We start from the raw sequence: 22,524 nt of genomic DNA, 5'->3' as shown, positions 1-22,524 counted from the left end.
TATACAGTGTATCATGCCCGCTCAGCGCAAGAAACAGTCCGCACCGGCCCCTACGCCACACCCGTCCCATCCCCCGCTTCAGGCGCCGTCACCGCCCGCCAACCCGAACGCCGACCGCCTCACTGTCTCTGACATTGAGGTGCTACTCGACCCCAAGTATGGAGGTCAAATCACGCTCCCCACCTTCGGATATGATTCGCAGGAGAACAGAGCGATTATGGACGCCGTCCGCAACCGGGGCATTGCCCCCGCGGTCGCCATCGCCAACGCCGAAGCTCGCGCTGCGAGCAAAGGTAATGTCAAAGGGCCATCTGGCCAAGTTTCTGGGATAGGAGCAGCCCTCCCGGCTGTCAACACTCCGCCCAGCGTCCCTCCTCCTCCCCCTCGTGTGCCGACGCCTCCACCGCCAGTACCCACTAGTTCCCCATCCCCTCCTCGCGCACCGTCGCCTTCGGCTTCAGTGCTCTCCTCGAAGCGCCCCATCTCGCCGGGGTCTTCCTCTTCCGGTCCCTCTGTCGCTGCCGTTTCGGTATGCGACAGCGATGACTCTTCTATGGCTATCGAATACGAAGATGCCACAACCCCCCGTCCTGCTTCTCCTGAAGATGAGGAGCAATTGGACAGTAACGAATCCGTCGAAGCAGTTGTTACGCTCATTATCAACGCTATCGATATTTTTGAGGCTCTAGCTTCCTCTGAATGGAAGAAACATCTTATAGACGCCTTCCCCGCCATCATGGACAACGACATTAGTCGTATTCATACAGTATTCACGGAAAAAATCCCCACTCTCCGTCGTATCATCTCCCCAGCAGTTGTTGCGCCTGCATCCGCAGTTGACGCACCTGCTCCTCGTGTCATTCCGCGGGACACACAGCCTCCCGCTGACTCATCCAAGTCCAAGCCACCAAAGAAGAAGGTCCGGGTTGATCCGGCTCCTTCTTCTGACGTCATTCCATCGGCAACGGCCCCACTAATGGAAGTGGATGAGCCGGCCGCTCCACCGTCAGCGTCTGGGAAGGCGCCCACCAAACCCCTTCCCATCCCTAGTTCAAAGCGCGCGCCTCCCCCATGTAGCGCCCCTTCAGTTTCGTTCCGCGCTCCTTCAGCGCCTCGCAAGAGACGCCAAGGCAAACACACAGCACACGGCGCTTCGCGCCGTGCTATCATCCTGACACCGCCTGCTGACTCCCCGGTTACAGCGGCCTCCTTCACTCCCGAGGTTATTAATAACCTCAACCATCTTCTCAAGAAAGACGTCAAGTCTGACGTCATACTTACACATGCTTCGGTTGAAGGCAACGGCATCTGTATTGCCGCCTCCCGTGTCCCCTCTCCCGCCGAAGTCGCGTTCGTGCTCAAGCACGTTCGGCGGATCTTCCCAAGTCCGAACATTCCCATAGGCCACTCCTCCATCACGTCGACGTCATACTTGAAGATCGTCGACATCCCCCACGTGCCCGCGTCCTCTAAGGAGTGGGCGTCCAAGCAACATGAGGCGTTCACTAACGCTCTCAATAAATCCCCGGTCGGCGCTTCGCTGGCTAAACTTATCAAACACAAGCCGCGCTTTATGCGCGCCTCCCCTCACTCCGATTCGTGCTGGGCATGGATCGACATCCACGACACGGTGGCGGGCTCTAATGCCCGTCTCTACATTTCCAAGTTCATCTCTGTTGGTGGAGTGAACTGTCAGATCAAGGGCGCTCGCCCTCATTCCGGCTCCGTTCATTGCGCTCGTTGTCAGCGCTGGGGCCATCATTCCGACCAGTGCCGCGCCAAGTGCGCCCGCTGCTCCCTCTGCTCTGGTCCTCACACCGAGGCCAACCACTTCAAGTGCGTCGACGCTAAGCGCGTCGACGTACAGTACGTCAATGCGCAAACTGTACCGCGGCGAAGCGCCCTGCGGACAAGCGCTCACATTCCGCTACGGACTCGAAGGTCTGTCCGTTCTGGAAAAACAGGTTCGATCGTGCATGGCTTAAACGCCAATTCCCCGCGCGTTCGACCTCTGGTGTACAGTGAACCGTCGCCGGGCTGGGGCGGGGATTCTGATGGAGAACTGGGAAGGTTGCGTAGCGGTTTAGGAGGGTGAACGGTAGTGGTGAGGAAATTTTTCTCTGAGGATCTAAAGTTACGTCAAGTATGCCTCAATTTTTTACTTTCATATTTGATATGTTTGATTCCGCAAAAGGGACTGCGAGTGCCCTAGTGTTCCGGTATTATGTAGGATGTATTGCCTGACTGCTTGGTTTTATCCCGGGGCCTCTTACGTATGTATCAATGTTTCGATTTGTGTTCGTGTTTTGTTTTCTTTTTCTCTCTCTCGATAGCGCTTGACCTCGTCGCGCTGGATACGTTCGCATAGAATATTGTTGTTTGGGGCCTCTGTAACTGGCGAGTAGTAGAAAGCCGCGGGAACGTGTCGTGACACCCGACGTATGAGTAGTATTGAAATATATTACATTGATTACAAAAAAAAAAAAAAAAAAAAAAAGTAGACTGGCTGGATCAAGGGGGTGTGTTAGAGTGAGCAAGCAGTCTACAAGTGTTACTGGTGGACTTAGAGATATGCGGATGAGTTTAGTCACATGATAGCTTAGTCATGTATGGTTGAACTTCCCTGTGGACGCTTCAGAGGCCTTAGCTTCTTACAGTCTGTCCACAGGTGAGTACAAGTTACTAGAACACAATATAGCTTCTTACAGTCTGTCCACAGTTGTAACTAGGATTGCTCAGTCAATTCCTGTCCGTTCGCCTCGTTTCTAGGACCGTTAGACTCGCCACTGCGTCGCGTACATTCTACGTTCAACACTGGCAGCTCTAGCTCGACTCAGGCTCCCGAAAAAGCGCAACGGGTGTCCGAGTTTGCTGGCAATGCAAGTACTCCTTATCCCTCATCATCTCCCTCGCCCTCTACACCTCTCCAGCTCGATGCTGACTTCCACTGGCTTGCAGATACAGGGGCCACTTCTCATATGACCCCTCACCGGCACTGGTTCAAGTCATATACCAGTCACAAAATCCCTATCCAACTAGCCGACAACTTTATTGTCTATTCCTCGGGGGTGGGATCTGTAGTCTTTGAGCCAGTTGTGAATGGAAAGTGTTAGGTGATGACAGGACAAGTCACCTGACAGTTCAGAGCTCTGTGCTCTCACATAATCTGTACTGTGCCTCAGCCCCTGCAGCAGGCCCTCAGTCGTGGGTTCCACCTCTAGGCCTAAGATGTATACATATAACATCTTAGCTACTATATACCAAGATCATATAGCTCAGTGGTTAGAGCTTCCTAGTGCAATTGGGATGGTCCCAGGTTCAAACCCTGGTGTGGTCACTTTTCTATCTTGACAGAAAGGTGGTCAGAGCAGTCGAGTTGACTAGAGTTCTGCATGTCCCGGCTCTCCGGAGCAATCTACTATCATGTCTATACCTTGCCCGTAACAAGGGCTTCAATATCACCATCTCCTCTCACTCCATTGATTTCAAACATAAGGGCACATCACTTTTCACAGCCACTATTCATTCCAACAACTCTGCTGAGCTCGACGGCTCAACTGTGACTTCTGAGACTGCTTTCTCTGTCTCTACCCTCCCGGTTGACCTCTCGCTATGGCATCGTCGCTTCATTCATCTTTTTTTTTTTTTTTTTTTTTTTTGTAATCAGTGTAATATATTTCAATACTACTCATACGTGGGGTGCCATGACGCGTTCCCCCGGCTTTACGTACACCTGCCCGCTACGACTACAAGGGTGACCCCCCCCCCTGACGCGTGACAAGGTCAAACGCTGGCAACAGGGTTTAACAGAGAGTCTTGAAAAGAAAATATCAAAGAAGAAGGACTACATAACGGTCCGTAAGAAAGGCCGAGGTAACGACCTGCCGTAGAAAGAAGAGAGAGTGTAAAAATAGAATGAAACACCTGCTAACAATAACGCACGTTAATACACACGCTGTCACTTTGCTGGGAATTGCTTGCGAAGCCATCCCCGATCAAACCAATGCTTCCAGAAAGGACAAGCCTTATCTGCAGCGGAGTGGTTGCGCTTTTCCCACTTGGAAGCAGTACAATTCACGCAATGTCGGTGTGCAACCTTGTCGTCGGGCACCATAAGAGAGTGAGAATCCTTGCGGTGAGGACCTCCGCATAGAGGGCAACGCACACCGAGACGGCGGCACTGAGATGAGTGATGGCCCCACCTGTAACACCATATGCACAGGACAGAGCCGGAGTGGGGGCGAGCGCCGAGGATCTTGCAGTTCTTGCGTGCCACAGAGATAAATTTCCCGATGAACTTCTTCGCAGAAGTTCCCGAGACAGTGTCAGAGATGTCGATCCACGCTATGCATGAATCTGAGTGAGGGGAGGTTCGCATGAGGCGAACATGTGTGATGACGTCGGAGAGCGAGGATCCGACAGGAGATGCGAGTAACACTTCAAAGAGAGCAGCCTTCGTGGGTAGGAGCCAATCCTTAGACTTGGGATCGGTGATAGGAACATCCACGATCTTGAGATAAGAGGTGGATGTGGGGGTGGATAGGGTAATCGGACCGGAGTCTTCTTTCCCTTCAACGTGAAAGTGTGCACGCACGTGTTTGAGCACGAACGCACACTCAGCGGAAGTGGGGACACGGGTGGTAGCGAGGAAGGTGGATTTCCCGTGTTCAGCAGCATGTTCGATAAGCAGGTCGTCGACCTTCAGATCGGTGAGAAGGAGGTTGTTGAGTTTATTGATGAATTCAACCTTGAATTTATGAGCCCCGAGTCGAACATTCTTCGGGGGAGAGATGATAATGCCACGGCGCGACGGGCCATGGACGGTATGTTTACCCTGCTTACGTCTGGCCGGAGCTTTGGCAAGTGGGGTGCGAACAGAGACGGCCGGGGCCTGAGATGGAGCCGGTCGCTTAGAAAGAGTAGGCGGTGCACTATCAGCCGAAGCTGGAGCACTCGCCTTCTTGACAGGGGGAGAAGGCGGGTTGAACTTTACCTTCTTAGGAGGGGGTTTGGAGGCAGGCCGAGGGCCGGTCTCTTGAACACAAGGAGGATGGGGGGGCTGGACCACACTAGACCTGTGCGGCAGGGCATCAATGAGGTCGGCCACAGTGAAACCGCCGTCAACCTGAAGGGAGAGATAGCGCTCATCGCGCACTATCTTCGGCAACCCAGTGAGCATAGTACCGAGGTACCGCGCCGACTGGTGGTGTGTGGGGTCCAGAGTGGCCAGTGCGTTCTCTAGATTCCTGAAGTAAATGCCCCAAAAGGGGGCGCTTGCGGGAGTGGGTGACTCAGGTGAGCGCATGTCTTGATCATCACCTGCCTTAGCCGGCGGAGTGCCAGCTGCAAGCGAGGTGGAGGGGGCAGGAGAGGGTGGCTGGGGCCGTTTACCAAGAGTAGAGGTGGTCTACGCAGAGTCCAGACTACTTCCGGGGAGGTCGAAGAGATCACCCCCATCTGCATCCCAATCAGTGTTGGGCGCGGGGATGATAGAATCCGGGCCAAATGGACGAACGTCCAGCGGACCGCCACGAGGAGGGTTCCAAGAGGTAATAGACCCCTTGTGTTGAAGAGTAGCCAGGATTGCCGGAGCTGATCCTGAGTTGGCGAAGAGGAATTGACGCTGATTCACGTTCAGCTCGTCGAGATTGACATGGTCAGCCCACGAGGGGACCACCACATCAGACTTAGCCTTGGGACGCTTAGGCTTAGGAGGCATTCAGGATGATAATATTCGCTACTCAAGGTACTTCCACCAAGGCTTCCAAAACAGGAAGGTAGTGGTTGTGGTTCAAGGAGCGGATGCGTCGCTTCATTCATCACAATTATGCTGATGTGAAGTCTATGATCAGTAAGGATCTAGTTTCCGGCCTCAAACTCGAGTTTTTTTTTTTTTTTTTTTTTTGTAATCAAGTGGCTGTTCGAGCCTTCTATTCCAGCGATATAAGTACATGCGAACACTATGTACAACATGCTGAGAATACGGTTGCCATGACGCGTTACCAAGAGAAAAAGAAAACATACCCGGCTAAGGGGGTGTCTTGCGACGCATGGCTAATTGGCCACTCTGCCCCGCCAGCCCTTTTGGACCGTGCCGTGGAATCAACTTAAGCAGCAACCTGGCTATTTTAACTGTACCAGGGCCACCGACGGAGGATAGTGTCCTCTCGAGCCGGCCAGGTGTTCTCCACACCGACCGCTACGGCCCAGGCCAGCCGGCACTATAACATCGCCTTAGTCCGACCACCCCTTCCCGTTACTCGGCAGCCGGTTTCATATGCCCCTAACGGGCTGAGGTACCGTGATGTAACTGTCCGAGCTCTCCGTCTTGCAGGGGCCGTTACCGGATTGATCCCCGGGTTGCTTAATGCAGTGGCCCGGATCCGGAGCTTAGGTGATCCCTACTAACTACCATCGGCGAACGGCCCTATGGTGGGTGGTGGCCTGTCCGGTTTCCCGGTCGGCTTGTTTCAAGGATGATCCACCTCTTATAGATGCCCTACGTTCACCAATGCCGAAGCACCGGCTCCACGCCATGTTACTGGACTCCTGGGCGAATTCGCATACCGCTCATCACACCATTACAGTGTTAACTCGGCATACTTTTCCTCTACACGGCCGGGGGATGACTCAGCACGAAGCCATGTCCACAAGTAACAGACGCCCGTATACACAAGCGCTTGCAGCTACCTGCATTACCCCCGCGCTAGTCCTGATCAGCCTCGTGGGAACAATCACGTGACATGTCTCTCCACCTTGCCCACATGACGCTCACCACAGATTACCTAATCAAGGAACCGTGGGAACATTCGGTGTCACCCGTGTTATTGCTTGGTCATCACAACCTAGCTCACTGCTTACCTAAGGTAGAGGATAAATCCTGCTCACCCCCAGGTTCGAACGCAGGACCACTGGTGAACGAGCGCTAGTGCCAGGCAGGAAACGCCTACATCCTGACAAAATGCCCACTCAGCCAAATGGCCGACGCCTCAAACTCGAGTCTAACTCATGTCCTGACTCTATCTGTAAGCCGTGCTTGGCTGGCAAAATGCATTCCCTCCCTTTTCTCTCCTCTTTGAATCACAATCGCTCTCCTCTCGTGCATTCAGATCTTCACGGACCGCTCCCAGTCGCTTCACACTCAGGCTACAAGTACTGGATCACCTTCATTGACAACGCGACGTGTTTCCGGGCTGTCTATCTGCTTAAAGCTAAGTCGGAGGCATTTGAAGCATTCAAAGTCTACAAATCCTGGGCTGAGACTCAACTCGGAGTCAAACTGCGAGCACTACAGGATGATAAGGGCGGCGAGTATATGTCTAAGGCTTTCATAAGCTTTACTGAGCTTGCTGGCATCGAGAGACGTCACTCAACTCAAAATAGGCCTCAGCAGAATGGTCTTGCTGAACGGGCTAATAGGACTATGGGAGAGAGGATCACTGCTATGCTCTCGGAATCTCGGCTACCTCCTTCTTTCTGGGGTGAATGTATCTCGTCTATGGTCCATGTCTGGAATATGCTCCCTACTGCTTCGCTTTCGGGCACTACTCCCTTCCAAGCTTTCTATAAGCGAAAACCTGACGTCTCGCATCTCCGGGTCTGGGGGTGCACTTCCTATGTCCATGTACAACGAGATAATCGCAATTCTCTCCAGCCTCACTACGAGAAGTGTGTCTTTATAGGCTATCCGGCTGGCTACAAAGGCTGGAAATTCTACAACCCAGTCACAAAGCGAACCGTGATCTCCGAGAGAGCTGATTTCGACGAGAGATACTTTCCGGGCACTTCCAAAGCCCAACTCGAGGCTGTCCCGTCATTTGCTTGCCTACCAGAGTCACTACAAATTCCTAATGATACATCGTCATACTCGGGACTGCCACCTCTACAGGATGAAGGGGGTGATAATCACTTCCCTCCTGCTCGTCCTAAGACTCCCACTCTGTCCGCTTCAGTTCCTCCTGAAGAGAAGCCAGTTCTACCTCTACCACCTCTTCCATTGATTCCTCCTGTGATTCCTCCCGTGATTCCTCCAGTCACTCCTCCACAAATCCATGCACCACTCCCAGTGACTCCTCCTACTGCCAGAGCGCCTCTTGAGCCCCCTCACGTTCCTAGACGTACTGGGCGAGTTCGGAAGCCTCCTGGTCAGTGGTGGAAGCTGAAACAACCAGACTTAGCTGGTAATGACTCTGACTCTGACGACGAAGCTGCTCTGCTGGCTGACTCGGAGTACTGTGAAGTCGAGTTTGCTGGAGCTGTTTCGGGTGCTGATCCCCGGAGTTATAGACTAGCTATGAAGTCTCCTGACTCTGACTGCTGGACTGAGGCTTGTAACACTGAGATATTCAATCTCGAGGCTAATGGAACTTGGGAGTTAATGGAACTGCCTCCAGGCAAGAAGGTAGTCAACTCTGGCTGGGTCTTTAAAGTCAAACGACTTGCCGACGGCTCTATTGAGCGCTACCGGGCTCGTCTCGTTGCTAAGGGCTATTCCCAACGTCCTGGATTCGACTTCACCGAGGTCTTTGCCCCTACATTCCGTCCTGCGTCACTACGCCTCATTCTTGCTCTTGCAGCTAGAGAAGGCTACAAAATGCGCTCAGTCGACATCTCTTCTGCCTTCACCTATGGAGAACTCGAAGAGGAGATTTATATGAGACAACCCGAGGGCTATCACATTGGTAGTCCTAACATGGTCTTTCGGCTCCGTAAATCGCTCTATGGCCTCAAGCAGGCTGCCAGGCAGTGGAATAAGAAACTCCGGAGTGTTCTTGAAGGCATTGGCTACTCTAGGCTTCACTCCGACAGCTCCATCTACATCTATTCCAAAGGTGACATCAAGGTCATTGTTCCCATCTTCATTGACGACATTACTCTTGTCTCGAAGAGTGATGCAGCTATGACTTCGGCAGTCACTGAGCTCTCGAAACACTTCAAGCTCCGTGATCTCGGCTCTACCACACTTCTACTAGGCATTCGGGTGAAGCAGGATCGCTCTCATCACACTATCTCCCTCTCACAGGAGCACTACATCAAGGAGCTCCTAGAACGCTTCAACATGGATGATGCTAATCCTCTATCCACTCCCCTCGCTCCGGGATCTGAGCTCTCTGACATTATTCCTTCACTCGAGGATCAGGCTGAGATGAGGTCAGTTCCCTACCTCAATGCTGTAGGTGCTCTTCAGTATCTCGCCACTATGACTCGTCCCGACATTGCCTATGCTGTCTCCTATCTTGGGAGGTTCAACTCGAACCCAGCTCCAGCTCACTGGCTTGCAGTCAAGCACTTGTTCCGCTATCTCATTGGGACTATGCACTACAAACTGGTCTATCGAGCTAGTGACTCGGAGGAACTCTTCACTACCTACTCGGACGCCTCTCACGGAGCCTGCAAGGCTACAGGTCGAGCTACAGGTGGTTATGTGACTCTTGTCTCGGGTGCTGCTGTAGGTTGGTCTTCTAAGCGCCAGCCATTTGTGACTCTCTCGAGCACCGAGGCTGAGTTTGTTGCTGCCGTCGAGGCTGGCAAAGAGATCAAGTGGACTAGGAATATCCTGACCGAGTTTGGCTTCCCTCTGACACTTCCTTTGACACTCTTCGTTGATAGTGTAGCCAAGAATCCAGAACATCATGGACGCATGAAACACCTAGACCTGCGCTTCTACTGGCTCCGGGAGGCTGTTGAAGAAGGACTCATTGATCCTTTGTATGTTTCGACTCATGAGCAGGTGGCGGACATCTTAACCAAGGCTGTGGCAAAGAAGGTAGTTGAGTTTGCTGTTCCTCTATTAGGACTTGAGTAGACTGGCTAGATCAAGGGGGTGTGTTTGTTAGAGTGAGCAAGCAGTCTACAAGTGTTATTGGTGGACTTAGAGATATGCGGACGAGTTTAGTCACATGATAGCTTAGTCATGTATGGTTGAACTTCCCTGTGGACGCTTCAGAGGCCTTAGCTTCTTACAGTCTGTCCACAGTTGTCACTAGGATTGCTCAATCAGTTCCTGTCCGTTCGCCTCGTTTCTAGGACCGTTAGACTCGCCACTGCGTCGCATACATTCTACGTTCAACAGCTTTGTGACTGGATTGTAGAATTTCCAGCCTTTGTAGCCAGCCGGATAGCCAATAAATACACACTTCTCATAGTGAGGTTGGAGAGAATTTCGCTTATCTCGTTGTACATGGACATAGGAAGTGCACCCCCAGATCTGGAGATGCGAGACGTCAGGTTTTCGCTTATAGAAAGCTTGGAAGGGAGTAGTGCCCGAAAGCGAAGCAGTAGGGAGCATATTCCAGACATGGACCATAGACGAGATACATTCACCCCAGAAAGAAGGAGGTAGCCGAGATTCCGAGAGCATAGCAGTGATCCTCTCTCCCATAGTCCTATTAGCCCGTTCAGCAAGACCATTCTGCTGAGGCCGGTTCCGAGTTGAGTGACGTCTCTCGATGCCAGCAAGCTCAGTAAAGCTTTTGAAAGCATTAGACATGTATTCACCTCCCTTGTCATCCTGTAGTGCTCGCAGTTTGACTCCGAGTTGAGTCTCAGCCCAGGATTTGTAGACTTTGAAGGCTTCAAATGCCTCCGACTTAGCTTTGAGCAGATAGACTGCCCGGAAACGCGTCGCGTCATCAATGAAGGTGATCCAGTACTTGTAGCCTGAGTGTGAAGCGACTGGGAGCGGTCTGTGAAGATCTGAATGCACCAGCTCGAGAGGAGAGCGATTGTGATTCAAAGAGGAGGGAAAAGGAAGGGAATGCATTTTGCCAGCTAGACATGGCTCACAGATAGAGTCAGGGGACGAGTTAGACTCGAGTTTGAGCCCGGAAACAAGGTCCTTACTGATCATAGACTTCACATCAGCGTAGTTGTGATGAATAAAGCGACGATGCCATAGCGAGATGTCAACTGGGAGAGTGGAGACAGAAAAAGCGGCCTCCGAAGTGAGAGTTGAGCCGTCGAGCTCAGCAGAGTTGTTGGAATGGATAGTGGCTGTGAAAAGCGAAATCCCTTTGCATTGGAAGTCAATAGATTGAGCGGAGATAGTGATATTGAAGCCCTTGTGTCGGGCAAGGTAGAGACATGATAAGAGATTACTCCTGAGGTCAGGAACATGAAGGACTCTTGTAAACTCGACCGCTCTAGTCTCTTTTCCATTCACCACCGGTTGAAAGACAACAGACCCTACACCAGCTGAATAGACAGTAGAGTTGTCAGCAAGACAGATAGGGATACGATGAGGGGAGTAGGATTTGAACCAATGGCGGTGAGGAGTCATGTGGGATGTAGCACCAGTATCAGCCAGCCAGAAAAAGTCAGCATCAAGCTGTAGTGGCGAGGATGGTGAGGAAGATGATGAGGGAGAGGATGAGGGAGAGGAATAAGCACCAAGAGCGGATGCTCTCAGTGGAATATCAGAGCCAGGAGAGCCAGAACCAGTAGAAACATCCCTAGGAGGAGTGGGTGGTGTCTTGACAGCTGGCAGAGCTGCACCTATCCCACTCAGATGGCCAAGTGGCCCTGTGACATTACTTTTAGATGTTCCAGACAGTCTGGAGCGCTCCTGAGCGCGTTTTTTCGCGTGCTTTCGCTTCCTGCACCTCCTAGGCATGTGCCCTACCCTCCCACAAAAGGAACAAGCAATTGACGCGTTCTTAGGGCCGGAAATCGGTCCCAGAGAGTGTGGAGAGGGTGTATGGCTGTCAGAGGGAGTTGTGGTCGATGTAGAGGCTCTCAGACGCGTCGGAGTGGTGTCCCAGGCGTAGGGAGCGTGTGTGCGCGATTGCGAGGCCATAGACGTCGATTTGAGTGCAGGGGAAGGGATAGAAGTTGAGATATAGAGGGGAAAATGGTAGAAAGTGGTAAAAAACGCGTTTTGAAGGCTGTTAGAAGCCGGGGCCCATAACCTGTTAAGGGTAGAACGATAGAGGTTGCAGTGGCGATCCTAACGAGCCTAGAAGCGAGTCAATCGGATAGGAACTGACTGAGCAATTCCAAGGACAAACTGTGGATACACTGTAAGAAGCTATATTGTGTTCTGATAACTTGTACTCACCTGTGGATACACTGTAAGAAGCTAAGGCCTCTGAAGCGTCCACAGGGGAGTTCAACCATACATGACTAAGCTATCATGTGACTAAACTCGTCCGCATATATCTAAGTCCATCAACAACCAAGTGTAGACTGCTTGCTCACTCTAACAGCTAGCGGGAGTAACGCCCCGTCCACCAGTGCAGTCCCTGCTGCCGGCAGGAATAGAGACGCTAGCGGGAGTAACGCCCCGTTGAACCCGCCCAAGAGTGGTAAAGGTGCCCCGGGTAAGTCAGGGGCATCTACCACAGCAGAACACGGAACTCGTCCCGGTCCTCCCCCCGTCCCCATGCACTCCAAGCCGAACTCTCAATCTAGGAGCGCAGAGATGAAGAATAATGCGCGTGCGTTCGCTGCACGTGTTGTCCCCAAATCCTATGCCCAGGCGGCTAAACAGTCTGCGGTGCAAACCGTCCCTGCTCCCATCGTCATGGAGGAGACTATACGATGGGCGGATGCATTGATGAAAAAGTATCCTGGAATGAAGATAGAGGATGCTTTGCAAGCGGTAGCACCGGTGGTCAATACACCACCGAGCTCAAACGAAGTCATAGTGCCAAAGTCGAAGAAGGCGCTCGCGGCCCAAAAAGCGGCCCAAGGAATTACGGGTGGACTCAATCGGAAGTCCGCTCAGTTCGCTTTCTCCCATATTGTTCAACCGGAACGCTTTGGAGACATGGGGAAAGTAGTTGATGCCATGAACAGGCATCTAGTTTTCCATAAATCGCAGATGAGGGTCCAGAATGGTCGCCTATTCAAAAATGTTGTCCACTTTTATCTTAACTTAGTGCCTAACAAACAAGGGTTCATGTTGATAAGAGAGTCGTTATATAAAGCGTTGGAAGCAGAGCTCCCTGAAGGGGACAATGATCTGCCCAATGCACCACAGTCTGTAGCCCACTTAATTCTGAAAGGGTTCGATTATTTCACTAGTCAGTATAACAAACGCCCGGAAGATATCCTTACGGGTGATCAAGTGATTGAAGCCATGGGATCGGTTGATCAATTCCGTGGATTAGAATGTGTTAGGAAACCTGCTGTTGTCCGATCTCGAGGATCAAGGGACATGGCAGTAGCATTCGTAGATGTTTGGGATTCGAAGACTGGGTCGCGTACGAAGGACTTAGTCAATAAAGTATATCATATTCAAGGAAAACTTATCAAAGTAGAATACACTAGACAGAGAGAATTCGTCCCGCAGTGCCAGAAATGCTGGAAATGGAACCACGGTACATCCCGGTGTCGCCTCAGCCATCAGCTGTGCGCCTGATGCGGTCAACCCCATATGACCAAAAACCACACCCTCTTCGCTACATGTTGCGGAGCGGCTAGAAAGAAGGAGGATTGGAAAGGAATCTGCGAACATGAAATCAAGTGTGTTAACTGCAAAGGCAATCACACAGCAGACTCTACCAAGTGCACGTACAAACGGCACCAAAACAACATTTCGTGGCATGATCAAAGGCGTGCGATGGATATGGCTATTGAACGGGAGAAGCGCGACAACAGGCGCCGCACCATTCATCAGGCTCGTCAACTTGATGATGAGCAAATTATCGAAATTCCCTCTTCTTCTGAATGAATTGTACAACAGGAGAAGACACTAATACTATCAGCAGACCTAAACCATCTGCACCACGGTCGTTACAATATTTGACTATTTTATCATTCAATGTGCGGAAGAGTTGGGAAACCACCTCTATCGTATTGGATAAATGTGCTGGATATGTGGACATCATCATGTTCCAAGAACCGGGGTGGAAGGGTGTGAGGAGGCAACCATCTACCAAGAATAAGGAGGGCGACGTGGTGTGTGGCCCTCCTTTACACAACTCGTGGCGTCCGTTTACGGAAGCGTTCGATAACAGAGATGAAGATAGAGCAGCCAGGCGGGTGCTCACGTACATCAACAGACGGCTGGATGTTTTAAAACCACAACTCCGGTCAGACATCATCAAGCATCATGACGCATCTTTAGTTACTTTGCACATCCCTCAACCTCGTAGGGGCATTCCTCACGAATTCAATATCCTCAATGTCTACAATGATGGGGAAACACATGCGGCGGTGCATGAACTCAGACGGATCATGGAATCTCTACCACGGATATCATTGTGCGCAGGAGATTTTAACATCCAAGATCGGACATGGGATGAAGGAGCGGTTAATCAAATCAGACCCTCTTCTCCCTTCATGAGGCTCCAGGAATTGTTCACAGACTTGGAAATTCAATATGTGCACCCTGTTAACAGAGGAACACCAACAAGGATACCAGACGACGAAAATTCGCGAGCGTCCATCATAGATCTTGTCGCAGCATCCGCGGCCCTGATCAACGTAGAAGGATTCCATTATAAAATCAAAGTGGATGACAGAGAGAGGTGGGGGTCGGATCACCGACCTCTTCAAATAGAGGTGCCGATCTCAGGGAGCGAGCCGGAGATGAGGTGTAAAAGGAAGATAGAGGCGTGGTCTGAGGAGGAGGACAACTACGTGACACAGATATGCGGAGACTTAGGCAGAATGATTGAGAACGTTTCTGAAACAGTGGAGGATTTGGAAGCGACAATGGGAAGAGTGTCTAGTGCGTTTGAAAGAGCGTGGGAGGAGTACTCGGAGGAAAGAAAACCAAGCCGTCACGGGAAGAAGTGGTGGAATGAGGAATGCAAGAAGGTTTATCAAGAGATGGGAGAGAATGGAGGACCTAGGAACAAGGAAATGCGTAATAAGATGAGGAAGACTTTGCGAGTAGCGAGGCGTCAATACTTTGATAAACAGATTCATAGTATGGCAAGTGATAGGAAGAGACCATGGGACTTGATGCCGTGGACCAGAGAAAGGAAGCTGCCGGCGGTGGAGGCGATTTTAGATAGTGAGGGAAATTCGTGCAACAACGAGGAGAAGTTGTTTGAAACCCTTCACAATACGTACAATGCGGCAGATAATAGAGAGGTGGATATGAGCAGCATGTACAGAGAGCTAGAAGAATTTGAAGAGAGGGAATGGGTGAAGTTCTCAGTTCAAGAATTTCATGACGCGCTCAAAAATTGTGCCAAAAACACAGCACCTGGGCCAGACCACGTCTCTTGGAGATTGTGGAAGCGATTTGCGACAGATGACACAGTCTGCCAATTCGTCACAAAGATAGCTAATGCCTGTTTTGATACTGGGTATTGGCCTCAACACTTCAAACAGTCCATCTCGGTGATTATTCCGAAACCGGGCAAACCGTCATACGACAAGGCCAAATCGTTCAGGCCTATTGTCTTACTCAATACAATGGGGAAACTCATTGAAAAAATGATTGCGCGGAGGCTTCAGTTCGAGAGTATTGAAGCCGGTGTCATTCATCCTTGTCAAACGGGGGGTATACTTCAAAGATCGGTTGAGGATGCAGCAGTCGCACTAACACATCATGTTCGTACGGCTTGGGCGAAGAAAAAGGTGACTTCAGTTTTGGCTTTCGATGTAGCACAATTCTTTCCTTCTTTAAATCATAACGTTCTTTCTAAAATTTTCAAACATTTTGGATTTTCGGCTAGTGTAGTCTCTTTTTTCTCTGATTATTTAGTAGGAAGAAAGACTCAATATTCCATAGACAATATTACTTCTCCTCTATTCGATAGTAATGTAGGAGTTGGTCAAGGTAGCGCACTGTCGCCTATACTCTCTGCTTTGTATATAGCGCCATGTTTTCATTTACTGGACAAATGGGTCAAAGACTAGGAGGACTGTATTCATTTTCCTTTAATTTCTTTTCTTTCTTTTGTAGACGATGGACTTCTTGTTGTTACGGGGGATTGTAGAATGGACACACATGATACTCTAAAAGAGGCGTATGCCCAAATGACTTCCATTTTCGAAGACTTTGGCCTGGTTATGGAACACACAAAGACGGAATTATTCAACTTTGCGGACTCCGCCCGTAACAAAAACTCACCAAACCCCAGCATCAATTTGGGTGTGGCCCCCTTCACCCGAGAATCTCCATGTGTCCCCAAAGATGTATGGAGATATCTCGGAATCATGTTTGATCGCAATTTGACCTTTCGCGATCATGTAAAATTTTATTCCACCAAGTTGGTCTCTGCAGTTCGTTGTATGAAATCGCTTGGAAACTCCAATCGAGGATTGACGCCAAAACAGAAGTGCCTTCTTTACATATCATGCATTCAACCGATAGCAACTTTCGGATTACGATGTTGGTATAAACCGGGAACGAGAGCGTTCAAAACCAACATAAAGATGCTCCGTCTCACACATAACCAAGGAGCGCGCTGGATTACAGGCGCATTTCGAACCTCTCCTATGGGAGCCATGTCAGCCGTGGCTGGTCTCATGCCTCTCCATCTCCAACTCAAGAAGCTGTTTGAGAGATCGGTCATCCGCATCAACACGCTTCACCCGCACCATCCCGTTCTTTCACTGTTAGAACGGCGAAAAGCCAAAGGATCTACCTTACATCCCAACGCCTTGGAACGCAAATCCAAGACGATCCGCAAAGTCATCAAGTCCCCATTAGACTCGGTGATCGACAACCCTTCCTCAGAGATATTCGACCCCCTCTCTGAACACATCAAACCTGGACATCGGCTTGTGGACCGACATCCAGACAAAGTCAAATTCGTTCTCATGCCAAAGAATCGCGAAGACAGAGACGAATACCACAGCAAATTGAACCTTGCTCCCGTAACGGAACCGAACGCTCTGCATTTGTTCACAGCAGGCGTCAAACACAAGTTCGATCCTAGCGTGCCTGTGCCACATCGAACTCACTCGCATATTGCGCTTGTCACAGTCTTCAAAGGACAAGCCATCACATCCAAAACGAGGGCCGCCGGAAGGCACGTCAACGATGAAACTATTGTCGGATGGTCAATATTTCTGGCATTAATCAAAGTGCACAAGAAGCTTCAAAAGGGATGGCCTATTTCCAAGGTCGTTCTTTACACTACGTCCCAGTTGATTGTCAAGAATCTGATGTCAACTAATTCCAAACCGCTCAGATCACAGCTTTCCATTGCTGTATCCTTAGCCTTCGATGCGAACGCCACAGACTTCCCAGAGGTCGATATTGAAGTGCGAGGCTTTAACAAATCGTGGGCCACGGCTCCGGGTACCTATACAGAGGACTCGGGAATGTTACAGCCATTGGCTCAAAGAGCATATCATTCAGCGGAGACCGCAAGGACGTTTACAGAGCGCTCTCTCTCATTCCCTCAATCTGCTTCGTATCATTACACGAGACAGAAAACTACGCAAGACGCCATTTACTTATGGCAAATCGGTTTCCAAGGAGTCTGCACGCCGAGCGAGCCGCCACCACACATGCCGTCTTCGGATGGTATAGGAACGCGCTCAGGACCTTCGGTCCGCTCGCAAATACAAGGTTCTTCATATCATATCCAGTCTTGCTTCAAAGGTAATAGCTGGTATGACATTACTGACAAGGAAGGCAACGAAGTACTTCCAAGTCACCTTCAAGGCGGTCCATGGTTCCAAAATTATCAAGGAGTCAAGGCTGCCAACAATTCGCCACTTTTCGCTCGTCTTATGCGAGTTATGTGCAACCATGCACCGATAGGGGAATACAGAGTGAGGTTCTTCCCAAAGGAGCCTTACAAATCGTGTCAATGCGATCTCAAGTCACCAGAGACGCAACAACACTTACTAATGGTCTGTCCTCTGTTCGTGAGGCGGATCAATCATTATAACTTGGATGGTATCACTACTATACGTGGACTTATTCTGTTCCTCCAAGACAATACCCAAGCGTTCAGTTTCGAACCACTGGAACTGCCGCGACTTGCAGACGAAAGCTGGCCGGCGTATAGGAGAGAGTTAGAGTTGGCGAGAGATGAAGAGAACAAAAGGAGGAAGAAGAAGAGGCTTCCTCCACTCACCGGACCGATCTTCTTGCACGAGTCGATCGAGTTTGTAAGGCATTGGAACGTGTGGGAGATAGATGACGGATGGGGAGATATCTTCTATGCGGCGATGAGAGAGATCAAGCCTGTGTCGCAGGCGGTGTTGAAAAGAGGTAGAAGAAGGATGATTTTCTTTTATCTTGTGTATGAACAGTTCTGTTTCTTTGTTTACTTAAGTGTACTTGTATCCAGATTTGAACAGTCTCTTCTTTCTTTTTCTTTTTCTCTTTTAGCTTCGACCTTGTCAGCTGGATACTTTCGCGTAGTGTAGTTAAGTACAGGTGATGAAAAGTACGGGGAACGCGTCATGGCACCCTTTAAGTAGTTTTGAAATAAACTATGATGATTACAAAAAAAAAAAAAAAAAGTGGGAGTCTTAGGACAAGCAGGAGGGAAGTGATTATCACCCCCTTCATCCTGTAGAGGTGGCAGTCCTGAGTATGAGGATGTATCATTAGGAAGTGGTAGTGACTCTGGTGTGCACGCAAATGACGGGACAGCCTCGAGTTGGGCTTTAGAAGTGCCCGGAAAGTATCTCTCGTCAAAGTCAGCTCTCTCAGAGATCACGGTTTGCTTAGTGACTGGGTTGTAGAACTTCCAGCCTTTGTAGCCAGCCGGATAGCCAATAAAGACACACTTCTCGTAGTGAGGCTGGAGGGAATTGCGATTATCTCGTTGTACATGGACATAGGAAGTGCACCCCCATACCCGGATATGTGAGACATCAGGTTTTCGCTTATAGAAAGCTTGGAAGGGTGTAGTGCCCGAAAGCGAAGCAGTAGGAAGCATATTCCAGACATGAACCATAGACGAGATACATTCACCCCAGAAAGAAGGAGGTAGCCGAGATTCCGAGAGCATAGCAGTGATTCTCTCTCCCATAGTCCTATTAGCCCGTTCAGCAAGACCATTCTGCTGAGGCCGGTTCCGAGTCGAGTGACGTCTCTCGATGCCAGCAAGCTCAGTAAAGCTTATGAAGGCCTTAGACATGTATTCACCTCCCTTGTCATCCTGTAGTGCTCGCAGTTTGACTCCGAGTTGAGTCTCAGCCCAGGATTTGTAGACTTTGAAGGCTTCAAATGCCTCTGACTTAGCTTTGAGCACATAGACTGCCCAGAAACGCATCGCGTCATCAATAAAGGTGATCCAGTACTTGTAGCCTGAGTGTGAAGCGACCGGGAGCGGTCCGTGAAGATCTGAATGCACCAGCGCGAGAGGAGAGCGATTGTGATTCAAAGAGGAGGGAAAAGGAAGGGAGTGCATCTTGCCAGCTAGACACGGCTCACAGATAGAGTCAGGGAACGAGTTAGACTCGAGTTTGAGCCCGGAAACAAGGTCCTTACTGATCATAGACTTCACATCAGCATAGTTGTGATGAATGAAGCGACGATGCCACAGCGAGAGGTCAACCGGGAGGGTAGAGACAGAGAAAGCAGTCTCAGAACTCACAGTTGAGCCGTTGAGCTCAGCAGAGTTGTTGGAATGGATAGTGGCCGTGAAAAGCGATGTGCCCTTATGTTTGAAGTCAATGGAGTGAGAGGAGATTGTGATATTGAAGCCCTTGTTACGGGCAAGGTATAAACATGATAGTAGATTGCTCCAGAGAGCCGGGACATGCAGAACTCTAGTCAACTCGACTGCTCTGACCACCTTTCTGTCAAGATAGAAAAGTGACCACACCAGGGTTTGAACCTGGGACCATCCCAATTGCACTAGGAAGCTCTAACCACTGAGCTATATGATCTTGGTATATAGTAGCTAAGATGTTATATGTATACATCTTAGGCCTAGAGGTGGAACCCACGACTGAGGGCCTGCTGCAGGGGCTGAGGCACAGTACAGATTATGTGAGAGCACAGAGCTCCGAACTGTCAGGTGACTTGTCCTGTCATCACCTAACACTTTCCATTCACAACTGGCTCAAAGACTACAGATCCCACCCCCGAGGAATAGACAATAAAGTTGTCGGCTAGTCGGATAGGGATTTTGTGACTGGTATATGACTTGAACCAGTGCCGGTGAGGGGTCATATGAGAAGTGGCCCCTGTATCTGCAAGCCAGTGGAAGTCAGCATCGAGCTGGAGAGGTGTAGAAGGCGAGGGAGAAGGTGAGGGATGAGGGGTACTTGCATTGCCAGCAAACTCGGACACCCGTTGCGCTTTTTCGGGAGCCTGAGTCGAGCTAGAGCTCCCAGACTCTTCCTGAGCCTTGTTAGCCCTCTTGTACGGAGTTCTAGGCTTTTGTGTGTCCTCCTGAGCCCGGGACTTCGCTCTCTCGAAGGTTTTGCATTCAGCAAACTTGTGGCCCTCACTCCCGCAGAAATCGCAGGTTTTCGGCGTGTTTTGAGAGCCAGAGCAAGCAGCTAGTGCATGGGAGGAGGTAGAGGCATCCTGAGCGCGTTTTTTGCGTTGCAAATCCTCAGTAACAAAGGCCTGATAAATGGTGGACTTGTCTAGCTTGTCCATAAGCAATAGGGAGGAGGTGAAGGCGGAAAACTCGTCAGGGAGAGCTCTAATGAGAGCCATAGAGGCTAGCTCATCATCTACAGTGGGCAACAAAACCCTTCCAATGTTTTGTACCTTTTAAATGAATGCATCATATCAATTCAAATAAAATTTCGAAAATCACAGTAATAATGTGAAAGGTAGAACAACATCTTATTTAAATATGATTAAGGTTTGGTGGCTGTACACCCATTTTTAGTGTACTTTGTTTCCATTTCAAAACGACATATCATTGGAAGGGTTTTGTTGCCACCTAATCCAAACACCAAAACAGCTATATACCAGTAGTTTCTTCAATATAACTTGTTCTCAAACAATGGTTACATTCTCTTAAGCATTGATTCTAACTAATATTAGCTGGTATATCATGCCAAACCACCTGTGTACCCTTCTAGTTCTATTCTTTCACTGGATTGGCAATTCTACTATTCTAGCTAATTCTTGACATAACTCTGGAAACACTTGATAAGATTTGTATCAGAATAGTAATTAGCTACATTAAAACCTTTCTAACATGTTTTTGAACCACTCTTAGACCTTGTTAGTTATGTACTTAGACTATTCTCCCCCTTAAACAGTATATCATTATTTTTCTACTCATAAAACTCTATGTTAATGTGTGATATATCATTCAAAATGCATGTAGAAAGGTCTATATCTATTAGACCTTTGATACTTATAGCAAATGTATTCTTGTACTAGCCTATACCACCCCAGGCAACTTCGTTTCCTTCCTTGCACTCTCTTGACTTTGTACTCCTTCTCAAATTTAGCCATTTACCTCTGTTTCCTAGTACAAATCTATTGTCATCTGACTCAAACCTATTAATTCAAATTTATTATACCATTAAAAATACCTTTGGTTGTTTGTAAAGCTAAACCTAGTAGGGGTATAAAAATCATATAAGTGCAAAGGAGGAAACGAAGTTGCCTGGGGTGGTATAGGCTAGTACAAGAATACATTTGCTATAAGTATCAAAGGTCTAATAGATATAGACCTTTCTACATGCATTTTGAATGATATATCACACATTAACATAGAGTTTTATGAGTAGAAAAATAATGATATACTGTTTAAGGGGGAGAATAGTCTAAGTACATAACTAACAAGGTCTAAGAGTGGTTCAAAAACATGTTAGAAAGGTTTTAATGTAGCTAATTACTATTCTGATACAAATCTTATCAAGTGTTTCCAGAGTTATGTCAAGAATTAGCTAGAATAGTAGAATTGCCAATCCAGTGAAAGAATAGAACTAGAAGGGTACACAGGTGGTTTGGCATGATATACCAGCTAATATTAGTTAGAATCAATGCTTAAGAGAATGTAACCATTGTTTGAGAACAAGTTATATTGAAGAAACTACTGGTATATAGCTGTTTTGGTGTTTGGATTAGGTGGCAACAAAACCCTTCCAATGATATGTCGTTTTGAAATGGAAACAAAGTACACTAAAAATGGGTGTACAGCCACCAAACCTTAATCATATTTAAATAAGATGTTGTTCTACCTTTCACATTATTACTGTGATTTTCGAAATTTTATTTGAATTGATATGATGCATTCATTTAAAAGGTACAAAACATTGGAAGGGTTTTGTTGCCCACTGTAGCATCTCTAGAGTGAAGGAGGAGGGGCGGAGTTCCTTGATTTTTCATTTAGAGCTCTCTACTCTGTTGATAAGTGATTGGAGGGACTCCTGGTCGAGTTTCCTGATAGAGAAGAGCTCATCATAGGCATTAAAGCGCATTCCAGCCCTTTTCTGACGATGTACAGCCTCTAGAGCCTCCCACATCTTCACTGGGCTGTCCTGGATGCCAGAGAAGTGAATCCTTTGCTCCTGCTCAACCATAAGGTATAGCCAGCCTGCAGCCTTGTCCAAGCGAGCCTCAAACGTGTCCAGAGCGTCCACTTCGGCCTGGGTAACAGGGCTAGAGGTGGAGGGAGCCTTCTGCCTGCCTGAGACAAGTCTCCAGAGCCCAGAGGCTCTCAGCCACGCCTCCAT

General features: G+C 49.2%; 3 protein-coding genes and 2 non-coding genes across 5 annotated transcripts; 2 read left to right on the top strand and 3 right to left on the bottom strand.

Annotated features, from left to right (window-relative positions):
• The first annotated feature begins 3,264 nt into the window (after positions 1–3,264).
• On the top strand, positions 3,265–3,337 carry AGABI2DRAFT_t138. The gene has a single exon. It is a non-coding gene; the product is annotated as a tRNA-Cys (tRNA).
• A 621-nt stretch (positions 3,338–3,958) lies between these two features.
• Positions 3,959–4,378, bottom strand: AGABI2DRAFT_77590 (hypothetical protein; the record flags this gene model as incomplete). The annotated part of the gene is made up of 1 exon (XM_006456027.1): positions 3,959–4,378. One exon carries the CDS (start codon positions 4,376–4,378, stop codon positions 3,959–3,961), a length of 420 nt encoding a protein of 139 aa, XP_006456090.1.
• Positions 4,379–12,379: 8,001 nt separating this feature from the next.
• Positions 12,380–13,672, top strand: AGABI2DRAFT_121998 (hypothetical protein; the record flags this gene model as incomplete). Its single annotated transcript, XM_006456026.1, has 2 exons — positions 12,380–13,350; positions 13,423–13,672. The coding sequence occupies 2 exons, from the start codon at positions 12,380–12,382 to the stop codon at positions 13,670–13,672; spliced, it is 1,221 nt and encodes a 406-aa protein (XP_006456089.1).
• Positions 13,673–19,688: 6,016 nt separating this feature from the next.
• On the bottom strand, positions 19,689–19,761 carry AGABI2DRAFT_t128. Its single transcript has one exon. It is a non-coding gene; the product is annotated as a tRNA-Cys (tRNA).
• Positions 19,762–22,173: 2,412 nt separating this feature from the next.
• Positions 22,174–22,524, bottom strand: AGABI2DRAFT_77415 (hypothetical protein; the record flags this gene model as incomplete). The annotated part of the gene is made up of 1 exon (XM_006456025.1): positions 22,174–22,524. One exon carries the CDS (start codon positions 22,522–22,524, stop codon positions 22,174–22,176), a length of 351 nt encoding a protein of 116 aa, XP_006456088.1.

This window comes from Agaricus bisporus, assembly GCF_000300575.1.
Source record: "Agaricus bisporus var. bisporus H97 unplaced genomic scaffold AGABI2scaffold_12, whole genome shotgun sequence".
Classification (NCBI taxonomy): Eukaryota; Fungi; Basidiomycota; class Agaricomycetes; order Agaricales; family Agaricaceae; genus Agaricus; species Agaricus bisporus.
This window is presented reverse-complemented; position numbering and strand designations above follow the sequence as displayed.